General features: G+C 39.8%; 1 protein-coding gene across 1 annotated transcript in view; it reads right to left on the bottom strand.

The window, feature by feature from the left end:
* TPD52L1 (TPD52 like 1) overlaps nucleotides 1-8,908 on the bottom strand; it is a 75,029-nt gene extending 66,121 nt beyond the window's left edge. Inside the window, exon 1 of the mRNA XM_090279813.1 lies at nucleotides 8,664-8,908. Within this exon, the coding sequence (XP_090135939.1) occupies nucleotides 8,664-8,682 (19 nt within the window). The 5' untranslated portion in view covers nucleotides 8,683-8,908. The remainder of the gene's footprint in view (nucleotides 1-8,663) is intronic.
* Nucleotides 8,909-12,345: the final 3,437 nt, after the last annotated feature.

Here is a 12,345-nt window from a genome sequence, read left to right as displayed (position 1 = left end):
ATGTTTTCAATTGTAATTTGAATTCTCCAGAATGAAGTAATGGGGTAGTAATTAACAGTCTCATTTATGTTCTCTGGTCAAGAAACAGCTGAATATATACATAGCAGTATATACATATATATTTATATGTTTAAATGTATGTACCACATTTAATTTGCAAACTCTAATGTGTAATTCAGTAATTTCATGACCTTCTAGGTTAAAGTAAACTTTTGCTCAATTGAAAAACCATGGTTATAAACCATGCTTGGCCCTAACTGTGTCCAATTAACCACAGCAGCTGTTTCATAATTCTGGGACAATACACACTTTCAAATATATCTGTCTTTGAAAATATAATATTACAAGATTGTCTTTCTTTTCCTTCCTTCCTTCCCCTTTCCACCTTATCTCCATAAAGTTGGATTGGCTCACAACATCATATATGATCAACTAATAATTACATTAAAACAAAGTAGGGCTTGTGCAGCAGTTAGTTTCGAGGACAGAGGGAAACTAAGACATGAGAAGATTCCCAAAGCCTCTAAGAGTTACCCACATGACAGCACAAATTGAAGAACAGCAATAACCAGAGCTATGGGCTCAAGGCAATGAACATGTGGTGTCAGGATGGTATCAGAGTTCAGTCTGGTGGCAGATTGAGGTGAACTCAGACTCCAGGGAGAAAGTGACTTTCCTTGTTGAAATGGCTTTCCAACACCTTCCCTTAATCACATATCCAGTCAGAGGCTGTTCCCCAGAGCAACACAGCATTCTTAAAATCATCTCTGAATTTTTCTCAGGATGCTCTAACAACGGTCTCATGCATGAGAGAGAAAAGACTCACTTTAAAGAAGAGCTGCCTTCTTGGCATCTTGGTGCATAAAAAAGATCACTGGTATTCAGAATAAGTAAAATGAAAGAATAAGAAAAAAAAAAGCGAGTTAGTATCATGGAGTGAAAAGAAAGAAATGAAAGATCATTCCACTACATGGAAGCTATCCTGTGAAAAAGAACTTGTGAGTTAAATATATACCAGGTACAACACTGTAAAAACAAAACAGTAGCGCAATTAACATTATCGTAAATCCTACGGGGAAAGGGAAAAGAATGTTCTGTTTGTGAAATGCTTTAAGAGATTTTTAAAATAAACATTCAGCTACTGTTACGAAAGAAAACTGGTATTCCTATAGTGGTTCTGAGTTTACACAGTGCTTTCACAACTCCTATTCACACTTCAGAGCTCTGGTCTCTGGGCAGTTGCCTGCAATCAGGAGCCTGAGTGGGATGACCTGTGTCTTAGGGCTGCACTCAGTCTCCCACCTTAGACAACATGCACTGAGTGTCTGCTTGGGTTTCCAACCCATTGCGCTCTACACTACACAGTGATTCGTGAGAAACAAAACAGAGCCAAGGCATCGTGCTTTCCTCTTGAATTTCACTGTCTCTTGGAGAGCTAAAATTGATCAGGAAAGTGAGCAGGGAGGTTGTGTCCAAAGTGTAGGACAAAACCATGAGGGATGCCTGGAATTCAGTCAGCTATGACTGTTAAAATGGAGTGGTCTCAAGAATATGAAGGAATTCAGGGTTCCCGCAAAGGTCTTTACAGTTGGGTGGAAAGTGTGCTTACATTTTGTAAGAGCCAAAGAGATATAAACTCCAAGCAAGTGATGTGGGGGTTGCAGGTTTCCCTTTAGACATCATGGAGTGGTGGACTAGGCCATTCATTATAAGTTCAAAGTACTCACCAGAGTCATCAGTGGAAATCTAGTCCCAACCCAAATCTCTGGTACTTGTGTAGCCTCAAGTGTGCTCAGAAAGCCACCCCTGTCTGCTGGAGAGTCAAGTCTCCGTGCAGAGTATCAATCCTAGAGAGGCATGGAATCATCTACAACCTCTCCACCCACCTACACATTTCACAACCCCCTTCTTCAATGTATTGTTCTCCTTAGCTTTTACCAATAGCTAGTATCCTATGTCCTTTATTAATTTATGTTATTTACTCTTTGCCTCTTTCCTAGAATATGAACTTCCTGGGGGTAGAAATTTTTATTTGGGTTGCTTGTTTCAGGAACCTAGAACAGTGCCTGGCATATAGATATTTTAGATAATTACTGAATTAATAATTGAATGAAAAAATTAAATACAACTAAAGCTATAGAACTAGTATATCTGTGGGAAAGCATCTGAATATTTGGTATTTTATATTATGTTTGAGAGAATTTGGTCTATTGAGAGGATATCAAGCTTATAATTACAATTTTGAGTGTTTAATTTGGCAATTGATTTAAATGTGATTTTTAAGGGGAAATCCTACTAAATTTGCATGTCATATTGCCTTTAAGAAAAGTTTAGATTTACTGTATTTACACATTTAACTTTTAGATTTACATCCTCAGGAAGGTTAATCAATTAGAAAACTGAAGTACTTAAATATGAAATTGAGTATATCAGCTAAATTTGTATGTCAGTTGATATCCTACTGTTTAAATATCACACTATTCCAAGTTCCTTTAAAAGTAATTATTAACATTTGCTAATTTTATAAATAGAATAAGATTTGCAGGCTGAACTTTAAAGTGTAAGTTTTCTGAATCTGACTTTAATAAATAAAATGTTAACTTTAAATTACAAATAAACCTCCAAATAGTCCTTACAGCAGGACAGAAATCTGAATCACCAAAATGTGCTCCAGACTGCTTGGTGCAGAGAAGGGACCACAGGGAGGGCTGCAGGGCAGAAAACTAAGGTCCTGCTGCAGGGCCCCCACCTATAAGAAACTAGCCCACGCAAGTCCCCTGATGTTTTGGAGCGCTTTCATCTGCCAAATGAGGAGATTGTATGAGACCATTAATTAAGTCCCGTCCCATTCTAAATTATGATGGTACTTCTTAAGGACAATAAAACAGACTCAAAATGCTGTGGGAGTTGAGAAGGGAGGAGGATTACTTCCACTGGGAAAACCAGGAGCTCATTACTGGGATCTGACAAGTTGAAATGAGGAGAAACAGCATTTGAGGTGGATGAAACCACCTGAGCAAACATGGGAAAGAGAAAGTGGGTTGGGAAAATGGGGAATCAGAGAAAATGTCCAACGGTGGGCCAGCCATAAAGTCTAGCCAAGAGAGCACTTCACCCTGTGTTAATGAATATATGTATAGCTCAAAAAAAACTAATGTATTAGTAGCAGCCTTTACCATATCTGCTAGGATGTCAGAGATAGTTTCATGGCACAATGACAGTATTTAATTAGGACCTAAACAAACAATTATCAAAATTATTATATCCATTTATATTAGATTAGATTTTACAAGAAGAATATGCTTTTTAAATTACAAAGTAATCTCTTGGCTGTTTACTTAAAAATAAGCTTATACTACTTTATTAGTATAAGGTTAATGATGGCTCAAATATCATGTTACAGAATCCATCTTGAGTTCCACAAAACTGAAGGAATACCCACATAATCAGATATTTCTGTACAAGATTTCCTTTGTCCTAAATGCTCAACAAAGCTAAAATACTCTTCATTGTAAGGTCAGTGAAATATGGGGATGAATGGATTCATCTTCATCAATATTTCAAATTCTAACAAGTTATCAGTGAGAACTTGGGGGAGGCAGCACATTCAGGGAAAGAAATATAGTGTTTTGTTTTTTTTTTCAGGTTTAATTCAGTAACTACTTGCAACATACAGAATAATGGTTTTAAGCAACACAAGAATATGGACATATTTTCTCATAAATGTCAATAAACTAGCTAATCAGAGCAGGCCACATGCATACAACAGAAGAAAATGCCACCAAAATAATTGTAGTTTTTATTTCTATAAATGGAACTTTCATCTGTCCATTTAAAATAATTTAACAGGTGTTGCCAACCCAAGGTTTTCAACTGCCTGCAAATGAGCTGCCCAGGCAAACCATTCCTGGTGGCAATGGACTGCAGCTCTCTCCTTCTCATCCCTCCTCTGCCACATTGGAACCTCTGCACCAGGACAGAGAGCAAGACATGGCACCCAGAGCACACGGTTATTTGCACATCTCACACTAACAGTCTAAGTGTTAACTCAATATTTGCTTAATGGAGATGGAGAGAAATTAAATCCCCGTTTCTTTGTAAAATACACAGCAGCTCTCCAGTCACCGCCTTATTTTTTTTTTTTTTTGAGCTGTCCCACATCAAAACCATTTGCACAAAAAATCTGAACATTCATTGCAGAATTTATTAAAGATACTATAGGGGACACTAGAAGTCATTTATAGCACTTCTTAGGAAAACATCATTAGAAGCATCTCTTGTTCTAAGCTTCTCTCCTCAGCCTCCTGAGGCATCTATTCTCTCTTCCACTCTATTTATATTTTGTCTCTCCAGGACTCAGTCTTTGTGTGACCTTTCTTCCCCTTCCCATATTTCCCCCTTACCTTCTCTATACCCCCTCACTCTCATTTTCTTAAGAAAAAGAACTTAGTTCTGTCCTCATGTTGATATACACCTACTCCATGGTCATCTATGATATTATTTACTCAGTACTATTCATTCTGTCATTCATTGTTTTACAGATTGTTTTCCATGGACCAGTCATGTCTAGACACTGGGGATATGGCAATAAAGAAAACAGTCAAGGTCCCTGCCCTCAAGGGGCTTAAATGCTCATTGGGAGAAAAGAAAACAAATAATTATGCACAATATATAAAATGATATAGTTCTATGAAGGAAAAGAAAGCAGAGTAAAGGGGATAGATGGTGATGGGATCACATCTATATGCAATGTATATATGTACATATACACATACATACTAAAAGTTTTTATTTGTGTCTTATTTTTTTTTAAATCTAAAATAGCAAGAGTAGAAATCTATATTTGTCATTAGAAGCTTTTCAGAATACTCAGAAATCTTAAGCATGCTGCTAAGCAACTGACACCAGGATCTTCCAAGTCCTGCCGTCAAGAGCACACACCTTTCTCCACTGGCTCTGCATTCCGTCAGCCCAGCTGCACTGCAATCACCTACCTACATCCCAGCCACAAGAGACCAGAATAAGATCTGCGCAGCATGTCCAACATGTCGAAGCTGTACGAGTTGGAGAAAGTCGTGTAACGACTCTGTCCTTCAGTTTCCTCATCTGTAACCTTCTTAATGACTTTGTTGTATTTATTAAGTAACATAATTTTTTAAGTGCATGGCATGGTATCTGGTATTTTAAAAAACACTGAACACTAAGATATTATTATTATCATCACCCTCAATCTGAATTCGTTGTGATTAGCACTTTAGTACTCTAAAAATTCCATTGGGACGGAAATAGGTCATTATATCAGTACTATGTTTCACAGCCCACAGGGATGACTTCTTTGTTATCCTCCCTGAGAAGATAATCCATGTCAAATTCATCTTTGTTTCCTGTTGGCGTATGTTGCCCTGTGCAGACTGAGGGACAGTGTAGTAGTGTTGAAGGTCATACTCTGGACTTAGATGAACCTAGCGTTAAATCCTGCCTTCCTTACTTCATTTTTCGGACCTTCCATTTCCCTGTTTATAATTGAGTTAAAAGTAATGGCATCTATCCTATGACGTTACTATAAGGACTCAATAAAATAATGCACGTAAAGTCCTTAGCATATGCTCTTAAAAAGCAACGACAAATATTTATATAGTACTTAGCATGCACCAGGCCCTGTTTTTAAAAACATTGCTTGTATTCATTTGTTAAATCCTCATTATAATCCTGTGATCTAGTTGCTATTATTACCCTCGCTTTACATATTGAGAACCAAGGCCCAGAGAAAGAAGTAACTTGCTCAGGGTCGTCTTAATGGTGACACTGGCAGGATTAAAATCCAGGCAGTTTGCCTTGATTCTGCGATTGTAACCACGGTCCCCTGCTGTCTCTCAATATTAAGTGCTTGTCAAATATTTGCTGTTCCTATAGTAATCAATAAATAGTTGTTGAAATATTTATTTGACAAGGCAATACTTGTGAAGTACTTATTTATTACTTACTTTAGCTCACTAAGGGCCGAATCTTATCATAGGCCACAAAAATGGATCCTCTTGCTGATAAGTTTTATAAAGCAACTCCTCAGATTCTGCCTACCAAGAGTTTTTAGGACTGGCTGCTGCACTTATTGAACTATATGTGCAAATGATGTCCACAGCACCTGCTTGGTTCCTGGAAAGTACAAGGGATGCAGCAGCAGCTACCTTATAATTAAGCTAACTCATTTCTATTCTCTCTACATTAAGAGTAAGAAAGATAAGCCATTACCACTCTAGATAATTTTAAAATAAGTTGTGCTGATGATACAAACTTACACAAGACTCTCTTAGAATCTAAGAGTCAACTGCATTTAGCCAGAAAAAAATATGCCAAGCGGAAAGAAGATTTCATATTTAATATGAACTATAAACATTTTTGAATAGTTTTATTTCTTAAAAAACTTAAATGACAAAAAATGGGCCTTCAAATGAAAACCATGAAGTAGTGAGAAAATAAGTATTTAAGAAGCAAATATTATCCACCTGGTTGTGAAAGTATAGTAAGGGTCAGCCTTAACACCACGCTCCTTCATGTCTAATCAAAGTAATTTTGATTTTCTTCCTAAGTGTTTTTTAAAATCTGTTCACTTTTCTCCTCATAGCTGACCACCACCCTAATCCAAGTCTCCCTAGGACTATTTCAGTTGACTTTTAACTTGTCATCCCAGCCCCTCAGGATCCACCCATTCATGAGGGAAGGGGAAGAGAGGCGGAGGGACTTAGGTTTTATCTTTCCTCGAAAAGCGGTAGGCTTTGAGGGGTAATGGGGCACCCAAGCATCACCTCTACTATTCATTACCTACTTTATTTATGAGAAATTTCTTGACATCCTGTGCCTATCTCCTCTCTGTAAAATGGGAATGAGAACACTACCTACCTCCAGGGACTATTGTCAAGGAGAAATGAGTGAACACACGCAAAGCACAAAGAACAGAAACAGGTGCACAGTAAACAAGCCTCACTATTTTGACTATCATCTACCAGGCCTAAAAATTTTCAGGCTCTCCCTGCACTACGTGGCCCTCTTTCCATATCATAAACAAGACTGTAATTTCACATTCATCAAATTACTCTCAAATGAATGTCTGTCTTTTCCTATACTATAAACTTCAGGAAGTAGAAATCAGATCTGTGTTTGCTTTTCCTAGCACCGTGCTTGGCAAAGAAAAGCACTACAATGTTTGTTAAGTAAATCTCTCACGTCAGGCAAAACCATGACACCAGAGTTTCCAATCTGCAGTTTCAGATGTCTTCAGAATTAGTTTTTCTCCAACTCTCTGAGTAACAGAATGACCTGGAAAGCTTTCAAACATAGCCATGCCCAGACCCCAGAGATGCCAGTTTGATTGGTCTGGGATTAGCCACAGCCAGTATTGAAAACTCTCCAAATAACTCTAATTTGCAAGTCAGGTTGGAAAGCTCCAGTGTTGTTCCCATCTGCTTCAATTCACGAAGGAAGGCCTCCTAGCTGGCCTCTGCTTTTGAATTTGACCAACCTCAGGGACCTTGAATTCTTTCTTATTTATATAATGGGCAGGATCGCAGCTGATGGAACAAACAAGGATGGTTTACATTGTTCAGACGATTGTAATCCTGGCAGCAAACCTGTTGGATGGCTCAAGGCCCCGGCACCCCCCAAACGGCTCGTCCTGCCCCTAAGAGCGAGCGCATAAGAACCTCCTCTTCTTTTGTTTACGTTAAGTCACCACAGAATTCCCTACATTGTATAAGAAAGGTCTGATGGTTGTTTTACAGGCTAAAGAAAGCTGAACTCAACCCATCCCTTCCCGGTGTCGCTTCCAAGATAGATCCCAGAATTAGCGTTCTTCCTGCCTGTCTCGTGCTCCACTTCTCCCATCTCTGCTCCTTTCCACAGTCCGTTTACTCCTGTGTCCGCAAGATCCCATCGAGCTTCCCTATCCCCGGTCCGAGTGTCATTCCAGATATAAGCATGCCCTTAGTGAAGCCACAGCCGGCTCCTCCAGCTGGCTGCTCCACGAGTCGGGAGCTGGGAGACCAGACCACGGCTAGGGGCCCCGTGCGCCTAGTGAGACAGAGGGAGCTCCAGGACCGCGGGAAACCGGGACACAGCGTGTTGGTCGGCTACAGATCAGCGGGCGGGCAACCCTCTCCTCGCCAGGGAAGGCCAGTCCCTGAGAGGCCAGCCCCTCTCGTATCCAGGAGACCCCGATCTCCGCGGAGCCACCACCTCCGAGCGTCCCGCGCTCAGCCCGAAATTTAGGAGCTGCAGGACGCAAGTCCACCACTACGGGCGAGAGAAGTCGCGCTCCCTCCCCCATTCGCAGTGGGAAAAGGAACTAAACGCGGATTTCTGTTCCTGCACAACAGGTCCTTTGGGCACTCACGAGGTTCAGGATGCCTGGAAAAGGCAAGAGTATTCCATGGGCTATTTCCCACGGAAGAACTTCTCCCCTTAACGTCTCCTTCACTGGTCTCCAGCCCCACAGCAAACCCTGAGTTTGGGGATCAGGAATCATCCCGTGGGCGCGGGTAGGAGCAGAGTTGCAGACCTGTGAAGCTGGCACCGGTCCGCGCTGTCCGAGAAGTTAGGAGATGCAAGAAAAGCGCCTTCATATGCGCCGGGGAGCGGACCCTCTGGGCGATCGGGGACCACTCACTCACCTTGTGCCTGCGCCTCCATGGTGGCCGACTTCGGGCTGAGGGTGGCAGGAGCGTGCTCGCAGATATTCAGGCAGCGGTACCCCAGTTCAGAACGCAGCTGGTTCAGCGGCTGGCGCCCTCTCTCTGCACGTGTGTCGTGAGCTCTGCGTGCAGTGGAAGAGGAGCCTCGGGCAGCCACCACTGGCCACTTCTGGTTACCTCGGCCCCTTCCAGTCCACCTGGCCTAGACCGCCTCGGGGGGTTGGTGGGGGTGGAGGGGGGCGGGGGAGACCGCCGCTGGGCGCCACCTGCCGACTGCTCTGCGCATTGAGCAGAGGGCGCCCCCTCCTGGCTCAGGCCAAATAAATTTCTAAGCGAGCTCAGGTAGGCCCTGAACTCGGTTGTGCCAAGGCAAATGCCTTGGGAGAGAGAAAGGAGGGAGGATTTACAATAATAAACGATTATTGCTCCTGGTGGAAATATTGTTTGGTTTTTGTTACCCTCTGGACTCAATATTTTTGTCAACTGACGAATATAAAAAAAAACCTTGTTTTATGTGCGTATCTGTTTAAAGATACCTTAACATCTATTGTTGGTAACTCACTAACCTTTTAACTTACGTATTTTGTCCCTAGGACACTGGACAACACTTCAGCACTCTCCTTGGAGGCCATTTTAAATAGCAACGCCCGCCCTTCCCCTTCCTCCCCCCCCCCCTCAAAGAAAGCACAACAATGGTTTATTTGTAGTCTGTGAAAAGGGCACTTGTTTACAGTCTGAGAGCTGAAATAAGAAGGTAGATCTTAGCCTTGTTTAACCTCAGCAGGGAAGGTATGTGTGTCCACCCAAATTTTTTCAGGGCTCTGCTCATGTCTAGGAATGGTCATGAAGAATGCTATATTGATTTTGGTGTCATAAATAAATTTTAGTGAGGAGGGAAGTTCACAAATATGGAACTTGCACCTAATAAATCAACTGTGAATATATTTTCTAACCCAAAAATCTGCTCTGGCAAGTGCAGCTCATTTGGTTGGAGCATTGTCCCATAACTGAAAGGTCCTTGGTTCATTCCCAGTCAGAGCAGATACCTAGGTTAAGGGTTGGATCCCTGGTCGGGGCACATATGGAAGGCAACTGATCAACGTGTCTCTCTCACATCAATGTCTCTCTCTCTCTCTCACTTCCTCTCGCTCTAAAATCATGTTTTTAAAAAAAGACTATGTCTATTGGTCGATGGAACAGTCACATTTTCAAGAAAAGACTAGAAATTTCCATTTCTATTCCAAGCTTGGCCTGGCAATGTGACTAGAAAGCATGGCAGGGACTAAGAATTATCAGCTCATGTCTCACCTTGATCGGGTCTTTAGCTGTTGCAGATCTCCCCTTTTTCTTCACATTTACACAATCTGCATCTATAAAAAGAAATATAGTATTTATTTACATTTGGTCTTGGTTTGCTATTTTGTTCAGTTTTTTGGTTTCTTTTTTCTTTCATAAAATAGATGGTAAAGTCTGTCAGGATTAAGTGTCAGTCCCATGTTGAGCTCCTCCTGCCTATTTCCTACCAAAGAGCCTTACACAAATTCATAACTCAAAACAAGATTTAGTGAATAAACAATTAACTGACCATTAGGTTCTATTTTACCCATGCCCAAGTTATTTCAAAGTATAGACTTAATAAATGCTAATGTACTTTTAAATTAATTTTTGCCTTTGAGAAGGAACACTCATGATTTCCTGTCACACGTAAGAACATATGAGTGTTTTTTTTGTTACATTCAAGAGATCCTTGATTTGTAATCAATGACATTAAAATTGCTCTATACAATACTAAACATAGGACTTTTTAAATGGCTTTTGGTGATAGTGACCATGGATATACCAAGTGACAAGTTAGAATCAGTGATTAAAAAAAAAAAAAAAAAAAGAATCAATGTTAAATCAGTTTTAGAGTCAGTTCAGTTGTTCTGGTCCTCTCTACCCTGGAAATTAAACACCAGGTTAGACTAGACTCTCAGCTGTTAAAAGAAGCTAAAAATAGTCAATGACTTTCCAGCTTGAGTCATTTAACCTTGATCTAAACTCTGACTCATTTTTCTGATTTATATAATTTTAAGTTACTACCCCCTTAATATGAATGTTTATAATAATAAAATATTGATGTTCATTAGAAATACTTATTGAATATTCTCTGTACTGGGGACTGTATTAGATGTTAAGTATACAAGTAAAAGGCCTGTTCCTTTTTACCAGGAAGTTCATGGTCTGGGGAGAAAGAGGGATAAACAGATGCTTTATAAAGCAAGGAATATGATAAGTGTCATGCTCAAGGTGAGCCCAGTGTGCTTGTCAGCGGTAAGAGAATGCTGAAGAGAATAAGGAGCATTTCTTTAAAGATGTTTGCCTCAGCTGAGTGTTTTTATCATAGATGGGTGCTGGATTTTATTAAATGTTTTTTCACCATCTATTGATATGATCATGTGGCTTTTGTCCTTCATTTTGTTTATGCGGTGTATTACGTTTATTGATTTGTGAATGTTGTACCATCCTTGCATCCCTGGAATGAGTCCCACTTGATCATGGTGCATGATCTTTTTAATGTGTTGCTAGTTCTGGGTTGCCAATATTTTGTTGAGAATTTTAGCATCTATCTTCATCAGAGATATTGGCCTATAATTTACTCTTTATTGTGTTTTTACTTGGTTTTGCAAGTAGGATAATTCTGGCCTCATAAAAATAGTTTTGGAGTGTTCCTTCTTCTTGAATTTTTTTTTTTGTAATAGTTTGAGAAGGATAGGAGTCAGTTCTTTTTTGAATGTTTGGTAAAATTCACCTGTCAAGCCATCTGGTCCAGGGCTTATGTGTGCCGCGGTTTTTTTAATTTGTTTGTTTTGTTTTTTACTGTCTCTATTTCGTTAGTTGTTGTTGATCTATTCAGGCTTTCTGCTTCTTCTTGGTTCAGTTTGGGAAGATTGCATGTTTCTAGAAATTTATCCATTTCACCCAGGTTGTCCAATTTCTTGGCACATAGTTGTTCATAGTAATTTCTTGCAATCCTTTGTATTTCTGTGATATTGGTTGTTATTCTCCTCTTTTGTTTCTGATTTTATTTATTTGGATCCTCTCTCCTTTTTCTTGATGAGTCTGGTTAGAGGTTTGTCAATTTTGTTTACCTTTTCAAAGAACCAGACCCTAGATTCACTGATCCTTTGAATTGTTGTTTGTTTGTTTTTTTAGTTTCTATGTCATTTAATTCTGCTCTGATCATGATGATTTCCTTCCTTCTATTCACTATAGGCTTTCTTTATTGTTGTTCCTCTAGTTCTTTTAGATAGGGTTAGGTTGTTTATTTGAGATTTGCCTATCTTCTTTAGGTAAGCCTGTATTTTCTATGAACTTCCCTCTCAGAACTGCCTTTGCTGTGTCCCATAGGTTTTGGGTTGTTCTGTGTTCATTTTCATTTGTTTCCAAATACTTTTTGATTTCTTCCTTGATCTCATTGTTAACCCATTCATTATTTAATAACATGTTAATCAGTCTCCGTGTATTTGAATGTTTTGAGTTTTTTCCTTGAGGTTGGTTTTTAGTTTCAAGTCATTGTGATCCGAGAAGGTGCTTGATATATTTTCAATTTTCTTGAATTTGTCGAGGCTTGTTTGTGTCCTACCATGTGGTCTATCTTTGAAAATGTTCCATGTGCATT

Source organism: Furipterus horrens, unplaced genomic scaffold (genome assembly GCF_987537825.1).
Source record: "Furipterus horrens unplaced genomic scaffold, mFurHor1.1.pri manual_scaffold_6, whole genome shotgun sequence".
In the NCBI taxonomy this organism is placed as follows: Eukaryota; Metazoa; Chordata; class Mammalia; order Chiroptera; family Furipteridae; genus Furipterus; species Furipterus horrens.
This window is presented reverse-complemented; position numbering and strand designations above follow the sequence as displayed.